Below are 22151 nucleotides of genomic sequence, written 5' to 3'. Positions count from 1 at the left end.
CCTATTATTTCAAACCTCTAGAATGCTCTGAAGTGTTAGGTTTTGTTGCCATCATGTGGCCGTAACCTGATATAAACTATTGTAGCTCTTTGTGTTGCTATTCCAAAGGTTTGCATAGTTTTCCTGATCAGAATGGGACAGATCTTTTTCCCCCCTTCCTTCAAATGATTTATTGCCAAGACCTCCAGAACAAAAAAGGAATGTGTGGCTGGGGAAGTGGGTAACATCAGGTTTTTGAGAGCAAGTCACCCAAAATAAGAAGGCAGCTCCTTCCATCTAGCTAGGAAGCAAGCACTGGGCTGAATCTCAGAGGGGAAAGGAAGCCCCTCACCAAAGCCTAGAGTCAGCTGACAGCAGTGAGGGCAGCAACCTCACCCGCCCCCTTTCCCAGCCAGGGGGAGGCAGAACAGGGCAGCTGGACTTCTGAGAGGGCCAATGAGGGCCCTCCCTGAGAGGGAAGCGTTGCAAGTTTTTTGCACACTTGCCCTCAATTCTTCAAGTTGGAGAATTTCATCTCACAGGGTGGGAGATGGGGATGAGACACAAAAAACCAGCCTAGCATTTCTAAGGCATGAGCACATGCATCCCTGTTTGGAGACAATAGGACACTGTTGTTCATTGTTGTCACTTTTGCAGGACTCTGTGGCCCTGAATGGGAGCTACAGACTTGAGAAAAGATAACCCCTCCACATCTCCCAGTTGGGGACAGGGCCTTTCCTTCCCCAGCCTTTCAGGAGATGGCTATTGCCTGTTGTGTCCTGCCTGGCTCTGCTCTGCACCCAGTTCTCTCCCAGAGGATCTGGGCACAGAGGACGGTCAGGCAGGACACAATGAGCAATAGCAGCAGCAGAAACTGTGGGGTGGAGCCCAGTGCCCTCCCTTTTGAGGTGACAGGGCACTGTGCTGCCCCCGGGAAAATTCACCTGGTGGAGAGGAGCTGCCCAGTTGCACTGCACGGCTATTTGTCCCGTGTAGCCAATTGGTTGGAGACAAATGTTTCAGTTTCAGAGGTTCGGCCGCCTGCTGGTCAATCTATTTGCCACCCCAGAAAACACGCATCTTCCCAGGTTCTTTGCCAAGTTCTACACTCCACAAGCCGAAGGGGTCAATGCCCTTCACTACCCGTGGCCGTCAAGTCTGCTGTATGCATTTCCGCCATTGCCTCTTCTCAGAGTCATCCAGAACATCCTGTTGGAGGGAGCAGAGGTCCTCACACTGAAAAAAAATTAGAGGGAACATTGACAGTAATCCAGTCTTGAGGTGACGAGGCATGAGTAACCATTCGAAGTGCCTCCCGGTCCAGGTAGGGCCGCAACTGGTGCACCAGGTGAACCTGGGCAAAGGCCCCCCTGGTCACAGCTGACAGATGGTGTTCTAATGTCAGCTGTGGATCCAGGAGGACACCCAAATTGCAGGCCCTCTCCGAGGGGTGTATAATTTCACCCCCCAAGCTAAGAGGTGGAATGTCTGGACCATCCTTGGGAGGCAGCATCAATAGCCACTCAGTCTTGTCTGGATTGAGTGCAAGCTTGTTCGCTCCCATCCAGACCCTGACAGCCTCCAGGCACTGGCACATCACTTCAACTGCTTCGCTGAGTTGGCACGGGGCGGACAGATACAATTGAGTATCGTCCGCATATTGATGATATTTGATCCCATGCCGACATATGATCTCACCCAGCAGCTTCATGTAGATATTAAATAGGAGGGGGGGACAGGACCGAACCCTGCAGCACCCCATATTTGAGAGGCCTAGGGGTCGATCTCTGTCCCCCAACCAACACCGACTGCGACCTGTCCAAGAGGTAGGAAGAGAACCACCTTAAGACGGTGCCCCCCACTCCCACCTCCCGTAACCGTCGCAGAAGGATACCATGGTCAATGGTATCGAAGGCCGCTGAGAGGTCAAGAAGCACTAGGATAGAGGAATGTCCTCTATCCCTGGCCCGCTAGAGATCATCGATCAGCGCAACAAACGTCACTCTGAAAATCACCCCGGAGAAGATGATGGGGATCAGTGGCAGACAACCAAGTAGTAGGAGAAAAATGCCAGTGGAAGGCCAGCTGAGGATAAACACCCACCATGGTTCGGCTGTGGTGAGGGACACCATGGTGAAGTTGGTATGGCAGACCGCCATGTTCAATTAATTGTCCTAGACAGCTCCTGCTTGACAAGGTTTCTGTGTTGAAAATCCTTGGAAGATGGCCTAAATTTAAATTCTAAAATTTAGAATGCAAACAGTTTCTCACTGTCATGATCTTCTGAAAACAATGTGGTATTCAATTTAGCCTTGATAAGGCCACAACAATACAATAAGGTTTATTTATATCCAATTTATGTTTAAGAATAAGGTACTATTCAGTCCCTGACAGAAAAAAAAAGTCATCACCATTTATTGTATATTTCCTGAAGCTACCAATTATCAGCCTCTAACATGGAAAGCAACTGAATCTTAAATAAAATAAATGGTTAAGTGAGAAGGAAGAAGTGAAAATAAATGCCATTGCATATAGAAAAGGGGTGGGGCTCTGATCACCATCACAACTGCCATCCTGATTCCCCTTTCCATCCACAGACAGCCCTAAACCTGTGGGGTCTTTTTGCTATGACTTAGCAGATCTAATAATTCGGCAAGATAGGCTCTTGGTGAAGCAGAGTCACAAATGGACCTCAGATGCATGATTTATGGGGCCTGCCTTACAGCTCAGCCAGTCTCCCCAAGATATGGATGAACTTTAATGAACTTTAAAAATCAATGAAGTCTTGACTTTCCCCTAGGCACTGGAGTACAGATGTAGTGGGTGGATGTGAATTTTATTTGAGTCCCAAAATTGTTTTGTCATTTTATTGTACAATATTGTTCTATTGATCTGCATTGTTCTCCTCATCTAGCCCTACACTAAACTCAGTGTGGTCTCACGCACTCAACTGGACAGATATTGAATCTGGCTTTCCAGGTTGAGATAAATAGCGGGTGCGATGGCTATACCACACTCTCTGTTGGGATTTAGACTTACTGGAGGAGAAACAAAGGTGGATAAATGTGATTGGCATTGTACCGCTGTTTTCATTGTTACAGTATTTTGCAGAAATAATTGCTGATATCAGTACTAACTGATACTAATCTACCTGTCCTGGTGGATACAACAATGGACTTTGTATTGTCTTATCTGAGAATGCAGACATAATCCTGGACAAATGTGACAGACCAGAGGTGAGTTGCTAATTTTTTTTATTACTGGTTTGAGAGCGTTGGCACGCATGCTTGTGCGCATGCGCAGAAGTGTCCATGTGGGTGGGCAGAGCCTTCCGCTACCGGTTCAGCTGATGTGGTAGTAGCAGCAGCAACCCACCTCTGAGACAGACGTTATGTTGACCCTTGTTTTTTTGAAGGAAAGGACTGAGCAGCCACTTAGTGTCTAAAGGAGGTAAATGTTTCTTGAGGCCAAAGTGTAAATCTCTTGTGCATCAAGAGAAAGCAGTGACAACTTGCTTAAAGAACTCTTTCCTGGATGCCTCATTTTGGGATGCTTTCTAGCTGATAAACCATTATCCCATTCCTCGATAAGGAATGGGATAATGGGTAGAACATGCGGTAACATCTCAGTTCCAGATTATCCAGTTCTCCTGGTTATGGGATTGGCTTTAAATCAATGCTGACTGAAATTTCAGAAGTATAAGTCAGCAAGGCTGCTGAATTAGACCCCTCAGAACATTAGAGTTTGCAAAAGGAGAAATTATACCAGTTTGTAAATGTTCAACTCTCATTGAACTTCAACATTGTTAGAAGTACTAGCTTACCTTGAAAAGGTAAGGATTTAGGAAGTGTACCCAAGCCATAGTGGTAGGAGCTTGGTGCATTTTTATTGTCACCCTTAAAAATATATACCATATTTTTCAGACTATAAAATGCTCTGGACTATAAGATGTACACTAGCTTTAGAGGAGGAAAACAAGAAAAAAAAATCTGCCTCTGCCTTCCAGCATCCATCTAGCCTCCTTGCAGCAAACAGCCTGGTCAGCTTCAGCACATTATCACAGCCCCAGCACATGGCTCTTCAGGGCTCTGCTCTATTGTGTCCACCACTGCCCAACTGAGTTGAGTTGCTGCCACCACCAGAATGCTGGAGCCTTCACCACTGAGCATTTGATTGGCGATTGGATTTACCTCCTGGAATACTGCTGATCCGCTGTTCTAGGAGGCGGAGATCACTGCAGCCCATTCGCTGAAGCCCGTTCAGTGTCGCAGCTCGTTCGTCACCAATCGTGGTGATTGATAGCAAGCAGGCCCCGGCGAACAGGTGGCTGTGGCAATCCCTGCTGCCTAGAACAGCTGATTGGCACGACACCAACCCCCTTCCCCCTGCCTCAATGTTCACTCTATAAGACACACAAACATTTCCATCCACTTTGGGAGGGGGGTGTCTTATAGTCCAAAAAATATGGTATACATAACAGATACTAGAGTATATGACTTTTAAAAATCTGCATCCAATTAATTAGGAATTGGGGGAAAGGCTTCTATGCTGTGGCAGAAGGGTATCTTCTGAAGAGTATTTGTATTGGGCTGGTGCCTATTGCTGCCAAGGTATATTCTCCCTATTCAAAATATTGATTTGCCTGCCTGCCTGCAGTCCTGAAAAGGCCATCATCTTCCGTAGCAACCACATGTATTATGTTTCAAATGTCCAGTTGAAAGGAGAAACACATTTATTAACTAAACACATGCTTAATTCAGCTCTCTTAAAAAAAAACCATCCATGTTATGTGAGAAACACATTAAAAAGGCAAATTGAGGTACCAGGGATTATGAGGAAAGAAGATGAATATTAAATAGGGGATATCCAAATATGACAATGACAATTTAAATTGCTACTTTTTATCATCTTTCCTAGCACCCTTCAGATTTAATGAGATTACAACTTTTATAATGCAATTATGGACATTGTGGTGTCACTACAACACAAAACTACCAGATTAGAGGATCATAAAACCATGATCAGCACTTTAGACTCCACCATAACTTCTAAAATTATATCCATCCATCACCATTTTGCCTTTAATGAGTTTTTCCTCTATAAGCGCAATAATTTATAATTCTTTTGCATAACTTGGAATCTGAGAGGAAAACAAAATTTGCAACACACAACAAGCCATCAAAATATTCCAGACCAAGACTGAAGGACAAAATCATATCATTTATTACCATTTACAAACTGCATTATTGATACAAATGTTTTAACCAATAACAATATATGAATATCAGAATATATTACAGCACATTAAAACATCATATAGGTTTGCAAACATACATAGCAATTTGGTTTGTACCATATTAAAAAAAAATACAAAAAGGATAAGTAGTAAAAGGAGAAGAAAACATTAGGCTTCTTAATTGCCTTGGTCAGTTTATTCAGTATATACAAAGACAGAAAAATGTTTCCAATTTCCAAGTCCAGCAACTTTTCAACAAGACCTAATGCCACTGGCAGTACCAAATTTACTCTCAGCGAATAAGATAAGAAGAAATAATCACTAGAATGAGCACAATGTTGGCTGGGAACAATGGATCATATAATCCAATGCACTGGGTTCAGGAAAATTGCTGAAGTACCACTTTACCCCTTCTGAGTTTTCAGTACCTCGGTGTGACAAAACATTAATGAATGTGTAGGATGACAACTGGAAGCCCTAGGGCCAAATTCAAAGTTCAAATTTACCAACTCAAGAAATGGCAAGAGATGCAAAGCAATTTGCCAGCAAGTTATGCTAGGGTAACAGAAGGTGGTCATTCTAAAGGAAAAGAACTGGACTGGTGAACAGAATCATTTTAGAACAGTGCAGGTAATCCTGCTCTAAATTCATTTACCTAAATATCATATGGGACTTGCAACTTCCACAGTAACAGATTATTTATGCCTGGCACTGTTATCATGTTTCCTCTGCATACACTTACACTTGACATTATGGCACTATCACAAATGATGCTGAAAGCACAAAACTTCGACAACCCCCTCTTCTTTACACATTAAATTTTAAAAAGTCAAGGAAATTAATTCAAGAATAGCTACTGCTCAGCATTACTTGGAAGACAGAATAAGCAACAAGGAGACAATTAAGAGGAGGAGGTATGGAAAGAGTCAGCTTGACAGCAAAGCAGTCTTACAGTCTTGCCTCTGGAAGGGCCGGGTGGAAAAAAGAGAATTTGGGGAGAGTTCTTCTTAGGGCAGTGAATCTTTCTTCTCATTCGGTGAACACACATAAAGAGACAGGCAAAAGGGGAAGAATACACTGTTCTTCAAACATCATGTTGTGCAAAGTCCACCAGAGTCTTAAAATAGATAGTAGCTGGAGAGTAGGAGCAGGTTTTAAAACTGCTTTTATTGTGCTGGCAGTTGATCTAGCTTACAAGCAGAGGGTAGAAAAGGAAAGGCCTGAAAGGAACACACCACAGGCCTCTTAACACACCTTTCCTCTTCCTACCCATTGCATATTTTTGTCCCCATGACAAGCTGCTTTCTACACTTCTGGTACAACCAAGTTATCTATGAAAATTTATTTCCAAACATGGATTGCACTTGTGCGAATAGCTGCTTTACAGAGAAACAGCTACAGGAAAAACAACCAAAATCCCTGGGATTTAACTTTCAAAAATAGAAAATGTGCTTGTGTTTAGTTAACCCTTCCTACTAGGAAGGGAAGGGACATGAGGGGAAGGGAAAAGCAAGGAATAAGGAGGAGTGTAGTAATTCTAGGTACCATGTTCTTCTCTAAAGGGAAAGGATTGAAAATGGTGGAAGAAGAAATCTCTTCCCTTTAGAAGTTGTGCATTTCCATCTGGCCATCTTGAAGCACAAATTAGCAAAAGAAAAGATTCCATCCCATCCCCATCAATTTAAATCACAAATCTCTTTTCACCACCTCAGCATATTAATAAAATTTGTTTTGGAAAGGCACTGTATTTTTTTTCCAACCCAAATTTACAAGATTAAACAAACTTTTTTTAAAAAAAATGCAGAATGGGTTTCTATAAAGGCTACTAAAATATTTCTCATTCCAAAGACTTGGAATAAGGTAATTCTGGCTTTCCACAAACTCATCTGCTTGCCAAATCAAGGATTATAATACCGTGACCACCAAGCGGCTCATAAATGGATTAGAGCAGGGGAAGCGGGAGGGTCACATATTTCTGGATTGCCAAAAGGTGGAAAAGTACGAAAGTTGGGAATTCAAAGACTGCAGAGTTCCAAAGCAGGAGGGGAGGGGCTACACCATGCAGAGTGCATGGCTGATGAGAAGACATGTGAGGTCAGGAAGAGAAGCCAAGAAGAGAAGGCACCACTATACTCAGCATTTTAGGCAGCTGCTTATAAAAATGACAGTTGCTTCCATCACCATGAATAATACAAGTAGTTCTCAACTCATGACAGTTCATTTAGTGATTGTTCAAAGTTACGATGACACTGAAAGAAGTGACTTATGATCATTTTTCACACTTATGACCATTGAAGCATCATATGATCAAAATTCAGATGCGTGGCAACCATTTATGACGGTTGCAATGTACCAGGCTCACGTTATCACCTTTTTCAACTTTGTGACAAGCAATCAATGGGGAAGCCAGATTCACTTAATAACCATATTACCAGGAACGTGCAGTGAGGGGAGGTGGGGCCTCACCAGTGTCATGAGGAAAAGAAAAGAAAAATTAAAAGGAAAAAGGCTAAGGTAGTTGCTGCCAGACTTCAGAGTCACAGTGAATGACTCTGAATCTGCTTAGTGCTAACTGCAGGGGGAGGCGAGAGAACTATGGGCCTCCTTTGCATAAGGAATTTTTTGCCTTTTAACCCTTGCTCAGAGTTAAGCAAGGGTTAAAAGGTGAAAAATTCCTTATGCAAAGGAGGCACGTGGTTCTCTGCCTCCTGATCTGGCAGCAGCCTAAGTTGCCTTTTTTACATTTTTTACATTTTCATCATGGCGGGTGGACAAGAGGAGAGTTGAAATCCACAGCTGGAAAAGGTATGTGGATCGGACGGAGGGAAGAGGGGGAATTCAAAATTGTTGTAATTTTATTAGTAATTTTTTATTGTAATTTGTGTGTGTGTGTGTGTGTGTGTGTGTGTTTCTTTCTTCACTCAAACAAACTCTCTTTCAATTTGAGAGTTTGTTTGAGAAGAGAGGGGCAGCCCTCTCCCCCCCCCACTGGGAGCCTCATCCTGCTCCCCTCTCCCTTTCCTCCTCCTTCTCTTCCCTTTCTTTGCCAGCTGCCGTCTCGCCCCCCCCCCCCCCGACTCCTCCGTCCCCGCCGCTGTGTTCGACAGGCCAGGCATCTCACATTTATGTCTGCCATAAATGCGAGATGCCTGGCCTGTCGGACACAGTGGTGGGGTCGGAGGAGGTGGGTGGTGAGGCAGCAGAGCGCGCCAGCGGCAGGGACGTTCTTGCTGCTGTGTCCGACAGGCATCTCACATTTATGTTCGCCATAAATGCGAGATGCCTTGCCTGTCGGACAGAGCAGCGGGGACATTGCTTCTTGCTGCTGCCGCGCTCTTGCCTCACCAACCATAATCCTCACTGCATGTCACTGCATATTACTAACTTAACAACTGCAGTGATTTGCTTAACTGTGGCAAGAAATATAAAATGGGGCAAAACTCACTAACGATCTTGCTTAGCAACATACATTTTGGGCTCAATTGTGGTTGTAGGTTGAGGACTACCTTATGGAGGGGAAATCCCATAAATTAATTATTTTAGGCTGTCACAGGACCACAGAATTTGAGAAATATCTAAACTATACTATACAATAAAACAGGGATGTCAAACCTGCGGCCTGCGGGCCAGATGTGTTACACGCTGGCCACCCCCACCCCCAGTTTAGCAAAGAGGGAAAAAGTCATGATACATCCATGTGACTGCAGGCTGCCATGAGTTTAACACCCCTGCTATAAACAATGCTGAGAATTGCAGCAGGCATTTCAGAAATTCAAATTGTGGAAATTAAGACTGTAGTTCTACTACTCTACAAATTTAAACCACTATCAAGTATTGTAGCTCTTAGAACAAGAATTGTAAGGATTATAAAACTGCTTTTCTAATAAAGGTCAAAGAGTTGTATGGATGAATCATTTGCCTATTACATTGGCCAGCCAAATCTGCTTAGGAAAGTCACATGGAAGTAGTGGACTTTCTGAATTGTCCCTAGCCCATTTCTAGCCAGGTCCTGGGAACCAATGCATGCAAGAGATTTTTGATAAAGAACTGCTAGTGTGCAAACTGTCCCACAATGTTTGATAGGGAAATATATGACTGAAAAGATTTAAAACCAAAGCAAAGATGTACTCTGAAAACAGACTTTATGAACACATGTAAGAAAGGGCATATGAATAAAAGGTGAAGCTTCAAGACAATTATTCCAGCAACTAAGCACTTAGCACAAGGCGCCAAGGCAACCATATTGTGGTTAATGATGTAAACTGCTCCACGAAGGGCTAGTGATGCTATGCCAGTCGAAGGCACTGTATCCCTTCAGCTTTCAACTGCAATTCTGCATTTTCTGAACAGAAAAACAAGTGGAACATAAGAATTAATTAATTACTAGACCAAGGCCTTTTCAGACATTGATAGGATCCCCTCTTGTAATTTATTGTGTCTTCCAGCATCATCGTCCATTGCTGTGGAGATGAAGAACCTACCCTCAATACTGTTATTTTAGTAAGGGATCAATTGAGATTATGGAAAATGTAGTTTTAAACCATTAACAGGGAACCTGCTGCCACCAAAGAGGCAGCTTTGGAATCTATTTCTAGACTCCCATTTAAGAAAAGACCAAGTAATTACTATGATTATGGGAACTAGAGCAGATCAACATATTCATCCTCATCCTCATCTACAATCCAAACACTAAACTGTGGCCTTATAAGCTTCTGCTTCCTGCCTTGACTCTTTTCTCTCTGCTTATAGAAGTTGTTAACCCTTTTTTTTCCAGGCCATGTTATTGTTCTGGATACAGTACATATCTACAATTTCTAGCAACCGTAACATCACAAAACATTAGCACATTGTTGCCCCTTTCCAAGCACAAAAATGTCTATTACTACCTTCTGTTTAAAAGCAGCTTGATTTGACAAGTTTTGGAACCAAGATGCTTAAGGGAGAGGGATAAAAATATAGGACTAAAAAATACATAATTGAAATGGAGATGCATAAAATGGACTGGGGATGGGTGGGGAAGGAAGTAATCAGTCTCCTGGCTCCTTTTGACAGTCATCTGATAAAAGGAGCCAGAAAAGCCATATGTGCTTCTACAAGAGCCTGGTTGATTTGGGACTGTGCATTTTTTCTTTCCAAAACTGTGCATCAAACCTCACTACAAATCAAGGACATAAATAATTACAATAAAAAGAACAATCATAATACAGAAAGGGCTGCAGTTTTTATACAAATGCCACCATGCAGATACAAGATCACAATTTTTATTTGAAAAATTAAAAAAGGGGTTTGGATTTTTCTTTTTCTTTTTGCATTTTTCTTAAATTAAATCTGGTCAGTTGATAGAAAATAAGTATGTATAATTTCCCCACCCCATCCACCGCTGTCCTTATCTATACATAATATATATATAAAACTCAGAATCGAATAAAAATAATGCTCCTTTTAAGTCAAGGCTGACATGACTGGGCTACCATTGACCATTGTTTTGCGCCCCCTGCTGGCCAAAGGTTGCATCTGGTGGCAGTTCGAGGTGCCGTTTAGCATGGCACCAGTAGCAGGATGGGTTGGAATGCTTACAGTGGTGATATTGGAGCTTGGGGAGCCATGGGAAGGTGTGACAGGACTTGGCAATGAGGAGGAGGTGGTAGCCGGCAAGGTGGCTGGGCTATGAGCTTTGTCACTGACAGATTCACACTCTGAAGCCCCACTGGTGTTGGTACACTCTGAGTTGGGAAGTTGAGAAGACAGTTTTAACCTCTTGCAGGCTGGCTGAACACGATATTTCAGTGGGAGAGGGCCATTCTATTGAAGCAAAGAAACAGGATGTATTAGCAACTTGCATATTGCTGTTTCTCCAAAAGAAAACGATTGCAAAGAAGCACAGTAAAACATCAGGAATAATTTCAACAATTATAGAACCAAAAATGCATAAAAATGCAGCTGTACCAGAGTTAAAACATTTGTCAGTATATTTTAATATTGACCTAGTGGCATGGTCCTCAGGCAGTTATTTATCCAGTGCAAATAACCATGTACCAGAGACCACCTTATTAAATATGATCTTGCTACTGGTCCAGACATAGAGCGGCCCTGTTCCAGATTCCAACTCATGAGAGATAGCAAATCCAGAAGGCAAGCTTTCCCAATAGAGATAGACCTTGGCTTGCAACTATTCATTAAATGACTATTCAAAATTATAATGGTCCTGAAAAAAGTAACTTACAAACTGGTTCTTGTCCTTACAAAATTGAAACATCCCTATGGTCAAAGGATTAGAATTTGGGCACTTAGCAACGGGCATGTATTTACAATGGTTGCAGCATTCTAGAGTCATGTGATTGTTATTTGTAGCCTTCCCAGCCAGCTTCTGATGAGCAAAATCAATGGGGAAGCTGGATTCATTTAATAATCACATAATTCATTTACCAACTGCAATGCTTTGCTACAATCATGTGAAAAGGTCATAAAATAGTGTATGACTCGTTTAACAATTGTCTGGCCCTAATTGTAGTCTTAAGCAGAGGACTATCTTTATTGGCTCTTCATGCAATGCACTATTTGCAAAGATATGCTTGGACACTTTGCTGACTTTTAAAAATACCAAAAAAATGTTTTGTGTTAAGCAGGCCTTTGGTCCCTTATGAAGGATTGTAAGTGAACAACTATATTTTAAACAATACATCATGATTTTATACAATACTTAGCACATCTACTGGATTAGGACAGTATATAAATATTGGTTGATAAGTTGATTAGTTGACTGATAGACAGATGGGTATCATAAGCTTTTGTTTAAAACCAGGAATTTTGAGAACTGGCTGTAGACAGAGTCCATAATCACCATTACCACCAGTAAGAAAACACATCTCCAAGGAGGTTATTTACCCAGTTTGGTCCAGTTCATGCACCAGGTTTTAAAAAAAAAATCTGTTTACCAAGGTGAGGAAAACTAAGCAATTTGGCATCTTACTTTTCTGTTTGCTTGACGATGCCAGCCAAGAAATGGTTCAGATTAAATATGTGGCATTTACCTTACATTCCCCAAAAAACCAAGTAACAAAGAGAATCTACAGTGAGAATCTATCTCTTGAATCTATGGGTCCCACAGTCCCATCTCCTCTTGCATAGTTTGCTCTACCTCTTACCTGCTCAGGAACCAGTTATTGCCTAATTTGAATAATGCTCTGCTTCTACTTGGAACCAACACATAATAAGCCAAACTTCCTAGTGTGGTCATACAAAGGCTTTCCCCAACTAAACCTAGAATATGTTTTGGAACCATTGAATGCTTTTTTTACATATGTAAAATGTATAAATAGCCAATAATTAATGTCTATAGAGATTCTCAGTCATGGTTGTTTTCTTCAAAGGGCAACTGGACTGTTTTTTCCTAGAAGAAGAAGAAGAAGAAGAAGAAGAAGAAGAAGAAGAAGAAGAAGAAGAAGAAGAAGAAGAAGAAGAAGAAGAAGAAGAAGAAGAAGAAGAAGAAGAAGAAGAAGAAGAAGAAGAAGAAGAAGAAAACTGATGAAACTTCTTGGGTGAGAAGCTAAATGTCGTAGTCTTCTTTCTCAAGGAAAAAACAGCCGAGTTGCAGTTTTTAAAAAGAAGCATCTTTAAGCCTACAATTAAGTTATATGTTTTTTAGTTGGAAAGAGGCAGTTTGATGTTGTGGTTAAGGTGCTAAGCTAGAAACCGGGAGAATGTGAGTTCCAGTCCTGCCTTAGATATAAAGCCATCTGGGTGACTTTGGCCCAACCTCTCAGCCCTAGGAAAGAGGCAATGACAACCACTTCCAAAACCTTCCCCAAAAAACTGCAAGGATTAGTCCAGGAAGTCATCAAAAATCAAGATCGACTTAAAGGCACAAACAAAACAAAACAAAGAACAAAAGTAAAATTAGTTGAATCTTAATTTTTTCCTTCTCCATTTCAGGATGTCTTTGAATGGAGAAGAAAGTGCACTTACAGTATATCTGATATGTATTTTAAAAGCTTCTTGAATTTGGCATCCCTCAGATCTTAAATTCACATAATTCCTACTTTCATTCCAAAGTAAGGCTAAAATTTCAGAGTTTTTAAAATAATTTGACTCTCCTAAAAAAAATCAGTTTCTACCCTCTTATTTGGATTGGCTTTGTTTTATTTGGTTAAAAAATCTATGCATTATGTTTTTCATGGACAAATAACACTCTAAAAACAATTTATTGAAATATGATTGTATTTTACTGTAGTTGTGATGGAGTCCCTAACAGACCCTGGGGGCAAAGAGAATGCAGTAAGTCTGTTACTAAAAGATTCCTCAGTCCAGAGGAACGGCAAAGTATCAAAAGAAATCCTTGATGTAAATTGATCTGGGGAATTATTTTGGCAGTCTTCCAAGATTCTATTATATTACCTTACCTGCAATAAAAAAAATCAGTCAAGAAATCCAAGTGGTTCTTGTTTCCTGAGCTTGCCAGCTTTAAAAGGCTGGACAGTAGTATATTTTATTACAAAATATTATGGAGAACTTCAAAATTTTATTAGCCTTATGTGTAAGCATAACTTTCAAGTGACTGACTAAGCTGTTATTTATCTTTCGCTTTTCTCCATTAATGAACACATTTTAATACAGTCCCAGATGTTTTTTAAAATTCTAAGTTTTTTTAATTCCCACGTTGATATATTGAAATTTAAAAATCTGTCCAAATTTGCTCATTAGTGTGAAAATTAAATCTCATTAAGATGATGCAAGTTAATTTTTTTTTCAAATAGAGCATTTTTTTTCTTACTAACCCTTCGCCAAGGATAGATATAAGTTATGTCCATGAGAGTGTAATATTCTTTTAGAGGTTCATCTTCATAGAGAACTTCCACCTAATAAACAAAGTTTAAGACATGCAGAATTATATAACACAGGCATAAATTTAAATATTAAATATGGAATAAATATTAAATATGGAACAGATTTCAGTAACCTGAATATCTCTTTTTGGTATTTATTTAATACCAAATTTATTTAAATTTACGACACAATAAAAGCAAACTAAAAAGAGAGAATAAAAAAGGGTGCAGAAAACTATATAAAGAAAAATAAAAAGGACAAAATAAGGATATAGGGGGGGAAAAGAAATATATATATATATTTCCCACCTTCTTTACAAGTATAAACAATTTTAATAACTTACCATCTTTTCTTAAAATACAACAAATGATTTCTTCTTCCCATATCCCATCTCTTATCTATAAATAAAACCTCATTATTTCAGCTCTAGTGTCTGCAAAAGTCCATTAAGTGTTAGCAGAAATAACATCTACTTTAACCTTGATCAAATAAACCAATTTTATATCCCTTCCTTCTCCTATATTCTGAAACATCTAAAAATCTCACTCTTTAACCCCTTGAATTGTCTTAGAAACTGATTTATTTTCATTTTGTTCATCTCACAATTTTTTAAAAAGTTTTAACAAGCCTCCTTGATAAATACAGTGTAGGAAAATTATCCAGGTCACTCTCTTGTGTTGTATAGTGGAATCTGTAGCTGAAGGGAGGGGAGGAGTGGAAAGACTAGCTAGCCTTGAACTGCTGGTGGAGAGGAAGTGGTGAAAAGCAGATCTTTCCTAAACCTTGCACTGCTTATCTAGCAATTTCCATAGTGAGTACATTATTCTAGCTAGATTCCCGCCAATAGGAAACTTGCAATAAATAAATCATTCTGATCCATTCATTATGTTTTTCTGGTTCCTTGCACCTATCAAGGCTGCTACTTCTTTGATATATTTATTTTAATTATTAAAACATCAGCTGATTTTTGTTGCTTGTTCAATGCAATGTTTTTTTCTTTATCAATCATATGGCTTGTTTTGAAATCCACCTGAATGTCACTTTCAATATTGTAATGTAAAACTTGTTCCTCTTTCATAACAACTTTTAGATGCAATCCAACCATAAAGCCAGACATTCAGCAGATCAACTTCCAGGTTCATTGTCAAAAAATTTCCTTCAGTACGGCCAATGTTAAAATATTTTGCTTAATTCTGTATTAATAAATTGAGTTTGAATGGTATTCTCCTTTAAAGATAATTTTTAGTTTCTCCTAGTATCCTCTAACATCCAATTTTTAAAGTCTTAATTATGTTTTTAAAGCATTCAAAATAAAAGTTTTCCACACATTAAAGCCTCTCTATAATTAATTCCCAAAACTTATTTCAAATTTAATTGGACCCTTAATATGTTTCTAAATTTCTAAAATCAAATTTTTAATCAGTCTTTTACTGTTTATTACAAAAGAAATCCTTCAACTTATATTTAAAATTTCTTTTACTAAAGATTGAAAAAAACTCGTCCACTGTTATTAAACCTTGTAATAAAAGATTTGTAAAGGCTGAAAATCAGTTACCAAACAGTTTCTGAAAGTGATTAGAAAAAGATCTATGCAAACCCAGTGGCCTTTTAAAGGCCAAATGTAATTTGACCAAGATGGCTACTCCTTTGTCTCCCAGAGCTCTAAAAACACTAGTGATTGCTGTCTTGAGGTCTCCTCATGAGAAGCAGATTTCTCGAGCACTTGTGAGTGATCTCAAGTTCTCTCCTTGGCTAAGAATTAATAAAGAGGCAGGTTACTTGCCAACTCTTCATTCTGCTGCAATTGTCTCCGCTTTTTGAAAAGTTATCTTCAGTCCACCATGTCTTTCCAAGAAGTCCAATCCAGTAACCTGTATTTCTTAATGTTTCTCTTTCCCCTTCCCTCCTTCCCCCCTCTCCTTGTCAAGCTGTGAAGATAAGGAAATCTGAAAGCCACGGTTAGTTCCCAGCCTAATTTCATATGGAGTTATTAAGAAATAAATATAGGTTGAGTTGGGGGGGGGGGATGCATATACATATCTTGTCTATGCCACAATAATCTAGACAATGGGCTTAGTTTATAATATAAAACAGTCCTATTTTTACTCAGAGTGAATGGGATGCAATAATATCGATCCAATAGGAGAATAAATACATTCTGGTTGATTCTATTCCCATGGAAATATTTAACCACATTGTTTTAATAAACAATTAGGAAAATAATGTTGTATTACATTTTTGTTAAATCCTTAAAACAACAAATTCCGTTCTACCTTCTTGATTTTGGGTGGAGAGAGAGATAGAGAACATACAAACTACAACTATTCCATCTTGATTTTTGAGCTTAGCCAACTCTATATTTGGAGAAGCTAGTACGAGGAGCTGCAGATTTGGGTTTTTTTTCACCTTTAACTATGAAGAATTGTAAATATACAAAAGACCAGCAGCAACCTCAGCCCTTGGACCAAGAGAATGGTGGGTGCATGCCTGAAACTTACTTTGTATTTAGGGGGAACATCCATCTTGTTCCGGAGAAACTTAGCCAGGTGCATGATAGTCATAGCAGCAGGACATCGGAGGAATCTCATGCTGTTCTTCTACAGAGGAATGTGAGAGAGGCAAGAGATGGTTTTAATTGGAGTGGGCCGGACTGCACAGCAGGACATTGAAGTTGAAATAGGTATGGAAATTAAGGGGTGAAGGTTGGGGGAGGAATGCAAGAAGTTCTCAGATCACAGGCAAAGTGGGGATGAAGCTTGAGTTTGGAAGAAGGAGAAAAAGTCTGCAAGGAAGGGGAGGGGAGAGAAAGGAAAGGGAAAGGCAAAATATAAAGAAACAAAAGGGGGAAAAAAGAAATATGGAAATCATATTGATGGGAAAGAAAGTAGCAGAAAGTAAAGCAAACAATGCTGACATTTGTATGCCCAGGAGCTCACTTTAGCCCAAGTTCAAGATTATTTTTAATAATATGATTTAAGTTTAGGCTTCATATAAATATTTTTCTTCACATCCATATCCTACAACTTTCTTCCAAATAATAAAATACTAAGGCTACACAATCTGAGGATGCATATTGCCGCTAGATGGTAACAAATATACACAGGAAACCCTAGCTGTTTGCTGCTATAAAAGTTGTCAGTCTTAAAACATACAGCTGTTTAAATACAGAACCCACACCATGATGTACCTCACCTTATCTTTTTCTATGTTTCCATTTTCAATAGTCCCTCTATTTTCATCTCTGAAGAATTAAGAAGACAAATGAGTTAAATATGTGTAAAAATGCAGATACAGTGGTACCTTGATAGTCAACTGCTTTGAAACTTATCAGATTTGGTACTCAATATATTTTGATGTGGAACATTGTCCTGGTACTCATCATTTGTTTAGACAAGCTAGAGCCTGTCGGTGTTGGTTGCTTTGCGATTCACTATATTATTTCTTATGGGGAAAAATTGTTTGGTACTTAATCATTTTTAGTAACCATCAGGCTTCTCGGAGTCAATTAACAATAAGTACCGAAATACCAGGTCACTCAGAATCCAGAAATATGATTATTTCTACATGCATTCTTTTCTAATAGTATTTTTTTTAAAAAAAACTTCCCTGCAATAAAGTACTATTAGGCAGAATAAAATAAGTATTTGGAGGAACTGGGTTTGCATGCTGCAAATGGCTGAAAATAGGATGATGATGATTGTGACAACGACAATGCATTTTTTTACTTCCAGGCTGAGGCAATTGTGTTAGACCTGTTTTGGCTATCAGTATTAAAGACTAAGCACCTTGATTTGGGTGGGAGCATCGTTTGCTACTGTGGCTTATGCAGTAAAATATCTTCCTTTAGTGCTAATGGCATAAGACTTTACAAGAAGCAATCTCAGAAAATAGGGACCTATCCTTAGAAAAAGGAAGCAATGGGAAATATGCTATTGATGGCTCTGCCATCAGAATTGTCCTTTCACCCTAGTTAATATTTCTGTTTTTCATTAAGAGCCAGACAAATATATACATGTACAAATCACTGTTTGCCAAATTGCATCTAAGAGAGAAGCTGTGTAATCTCTTGTTAAATTAACTTGAAGGGGATATAAATTACCATAACTAACTCTCAGTGCATACTGAAGATAGGGAATAAGACATAATAAGAATTAGGAAGAGGCCAAGAACTGTACTGAGAAAGGATATAACTTTCTACGGTGATACTTAAAAGTTTGTGAACCCTTTTGAATTTTCAACATTTCTGCATAAGTATGACTTAAAACATGATCTGTTATTCTCACATCCTAAAATAGATTAAGAGAACCCAATTAAGCAAATGAGTCAAAAAACAAAACATTGTGCTTGTTTGTTCATTTATTTATTAAAGAAAATAATCCAAAACTATATATCTACAGTATGTATGGTAAAAGTATGTGGATTTCTAGGATTATCAATTCATTTGAAGAGGTAATTAGAGACTAATTAGAATAAGTACACAGCAACATTTTTGTCTCATTCGTATAATTGAATTATATTTATCCAGTTTTAGGACGTGTAAAAATAGTTCATACTAGGTTCATATTTACGCAGGAATATTGAAAAATAAAATGGTTCATAAACTTTTAAGTAACACTGTATCTAGTAAATGTAAATGTGATGGTTGCAAAGTTTGGGCAGAACTACTTCATTTTTCTAAATCATTTCCTCACTATTTGCTCACTAGATACCCACATACAAAGGTAAAAAAGTAAAAGTAAAAAAAGGATAAAAACAAATTTTAAAAAATTCTGTTGTAAAACAGAAATAAAAATTGCTAATTGTGGAAGATGGGTAGTTTATATATGCCATTAGAAAAGCCTCTACTTTATATACAGAAGATACTTAGTTCAGTAACCAAAATCTCCAAAAAGAAATGACAAGTATTCTTGAACCCCTGGAGAGATGATACCAGTCAGCATTGATAATTCTGTGCTAAACAATCTAATGGTTTGAGGTGGACATGAACATTTTCTCTGTTATACAGGAGCAAATCCTCAGCAGTCTTACTTGTCCTTTGCTTCCTTTGATCCTGTATTCTAAAAGGATGTGAGAAGGTAATGAAAGTTTGCCTTTATGTCATATGTTTTAGCCTTCAGCCCACTAATTATCTTTGTTACTCTTCTCCGCACTCATTTCAGAATCTGAACTTTTTTTATATAATATGGTGACCAAAACTAGATACAGTATTCCAAGTGTAGTCTTACTAAGGCCTTATAAAAGGGTACTAACACAACATGATCTTGATCCTATCCCTCTGTTAATGGAGGCTAGGATTGCATTGGCCTTTTTGGTGGCTGCCACACACTGCTGGCTTACATTTAAGTGATTGTCTACTAGGACTCCAAGATCCCTCTCACAGTTACTGCTACTGAGCAAGTTTCATTAAATCTGTACTTTTACATTTGTTTTTTTCTTGCCTAAGTGTAAAACCTTCCTTTTTCTCCATTGAATTTCATTTTAGAGAGAGCCCAGTGTTCAAGTCTGTCAAGATCCATTTGGATCTTCAGCCTATCTTCTGGGGTGTTAGCTATTCCTGCCAACTTGGTGTCACCTGCAAATTTGATGAGTTTTCCTTTTATTCCCTTATCTAAATCATTTGTGAAGATGCTGAAAAATAATGGGCTAAGACAGAACCTAGGATACCTCATTGCACGTAGATGAAATTCCCTTTGCATATTGTGTGGTTTGTCAGCCAGTTACAAATTCATATGGTAGTAATGTTGTCTATCCTACATTTTCTATTTTACCAAGAAGTAGGTTATGGTCTATTTTGTCAGATACCTTACTGACATCAAAGTGTATTAAGTCCACAGCATTTTGCTGATGCTTCATTTGCCCCTCCCCCTTTAAAAATTATTCAGATTGTGACATTTCTGTCTTTTCATTAGAAATTTTGGAATAGAAAAGGAATGTGCAGCATATATTCTTCAAGTCTGCCTTTCCCCAAACGTCTAATGGAGGGGGAGATTTGTGGATGTGGATATGGATTTGGTTCAGGTAGCTGAGTGGCAGCATTTAAATCTTGAAAAACTAAGGTCTCTACTTAATATTGAATGGAAAACAAGGAGACACCAAAACTGAAACAAAATCATGGCAAACCATTTTTACATTGTTGCCAGGATATGTGTGTGTGTGTGTGTGTGTGTGTGTGTGTGTGTGTGTGTGTGTGTGTGTTGTATTTATGCTGATAAATAAATAAAGGCACAAATACAACACAAATGTAACAAAGGCAACAGTAAAAATATTGGGTTTCTGTCATGATGGTCTCTTGTGACGAGCCGATAGACAGAGAATGGAAGCAGTTAGCTTCCTCCCATAATTGGGGCATACTAGGGGTTGTGACACTAAATACATATACATACATACATACATACATACATACATACATACATACATACATACATATACACATACATATATATACATATATATACATATATATACATATATATATACATATATATATATATACATACACATACACATACACACACACACACACACACACACACACACACACACACACACACACACACACACACACACACACACACACACACACACACACACATATATATATATATATATATATATATATATATATATATATATATATATATATATAATGTGGTGTGTACATATAGATATACAAACATATATATATGTTTGCATGCCTATGCAGGTTTTGGTGTATTCGGGTCTTTTCCTGTATAAGATTGAGAGTATTTTGGCGACGTTTCGATGAGGTCCCACTCATCCTCAGGCTGGTGTCTTCGACCTCGTGCCTGTGCAAGCAAAGCATGATCGGAGCTGCCGTCCCTCTATAAATACTGGTGTGTGGGTGGGGGGTAGTGCTGGCTTTGTTGCTGTAAGCAGATTGGTTGGCTGTGTTGTAATATCTTGATTAAGTTGATGGAGTTGATGTTTGCAGATTAGTTAGCTGTTTCATAACATCCTGTGTGGCTGAGATACTGGCTGTGTGCCTAAAGAGTCCTTTTCTCCCTTCCTGCACCCAATATGCCCATTACCGTATTTTTCAGACTATAAGAGGTACCGGTGTATAAGACACACCAAGTTTTTGTCCTCCCTGGCCCTCAGGAGCACTCTGCAGGCTTCAGCAGGGATGGGGGAAGGCAAAAATGCCCCCAAGTTTTTCACCAAAATGGCAGCATTTTTCCCTTCCCCCAGCCTGCTAAAGCCTGCAAAGTGCTTCTGGGGGATGGGGAAAGGCAAAAACACCCCCGTTTTGGTGAAAAATGTCTCATTTTTGCTTGTGTTTCACTAAAACGGGGGCCCTTTTCCCTTCCTCGAGCCCTGCTAAAGCCTGCAGAATGCGTCTCGGGGGTGGGAGAAGGCAAAAACGCCCCCATTTTGGTGAAAACTGGCCCATTTTTTGCCTATTTTTCATAAAATTGGGATCCGGGGATGGGGCTTTGGGAGGCCAAAAATGGATGTATTTGGTGTATAAGATCTACCAACATTTCCACGCTCTTTTAGGGGGGAGGGGAAAGATACATCATATACTCCGAAAATTATGGTAATTGCTTTGGCACTTAATTAGTTAAAATTAATTCTTTTCAACAAAAGTAAGAATTTAATGTACAAATTAAATCTTTCCCTTGGGTCTGCTTTTGTTTAGTTCTAACTTATACATACTGATTACATTATGAGATGAATACGGACAAGGATACAGATAGTCCTCAACTTATGACCACAATTGATTTCAGAATTTCAGTTGTTAAGCAGTGTGGTCTTTAGTGAGTCATTATGCAACTAGATCTGGTTTTTACAACCATTTATACCATGATTATTAACAAAATCACATAGACATTAAACAAATCACGTGATTGTTAAGCTAATCTGGCTTCCTGAATTGACTTTGCTTGTCAGAAGCTGACTGGGAAAATCACAAATCATGATCACACAATCACATCATGCTTTAACCATTATAAATATGAACTGTTTACCAAACCCCAAGTTGAAATCATAATCATAGAGGTGGCACAAAAGTCATAACTTTGAGGCCAGGTTGAAAGTCATTTTTTCTGAGGCCATCGTAGCTTCCAACCATTATTAAATGAGTGGTCAGAAA

At 39.1% G+C, this 22151-nt stretch overlaps 1 protein-coding gene across 3 annotated transcripts in view; it reads right to left on the bottom strand.

The window, feature by feature from the left end:
- Window positions 1–8350: 8350 nt before the first annotated feature.
- PCGF2 (polycomb group ring finger 2) overlaps window positions 8351–22151 on the bottom strand; it is a 56228-nt gene continuing 42427 nt past the window's right edge. For 2 of the 3 annotated variants that reach the window (XM_087713256.1, XM_087713255.1), the window contains exons 7-10: window positions 17231–17279; window positions 16537–16635; window positions 13990–14070; window positions 8351–11017 (exon numbers count right to left, since the gene is read on the bottom strand). In XM_087713256.1, coding sequence (XP_087569382.1) covers window positions 10658–11017; window positions 13990–14070; window positions 16537–16635; window positions 17231–17279 — 589 coding nt within the window. In that variant the 3' untranslated portion in view covers window positions 8351–10657. The remainder of the gene's footprint in view (window positions 11018–13989; window positions 14071–16536; window positions 16636–17230; window positions 17280–22151) is intronic. The other variant, XM_014058247.2, reaches the window with a different exon arrangement.

This window comes from Thamnophis sirtalis, unplaced genomic scaffold (assembly GCF_051295495.1).
Source record: "Thamnophis sirtalis isolate CommonGarterSnake01/CBP01778 unplaced genomic scaffold, rThaSir2_p1.2 scaffold_4, whole genome shotgun sequence".
In the NCBI taxonomy this organism is placed as follows: domain Eukaryota; kingdom Metazoa; phylum Chordata; class Lepidosauria; order Squamata; family Natricidae; genus Thamnophis; species Thamnophis sirtalis.
Note: the sequence above shows the minus strand (reverse complement) of the source record. Positions and strands in the feature narration are given on the sequence as shown.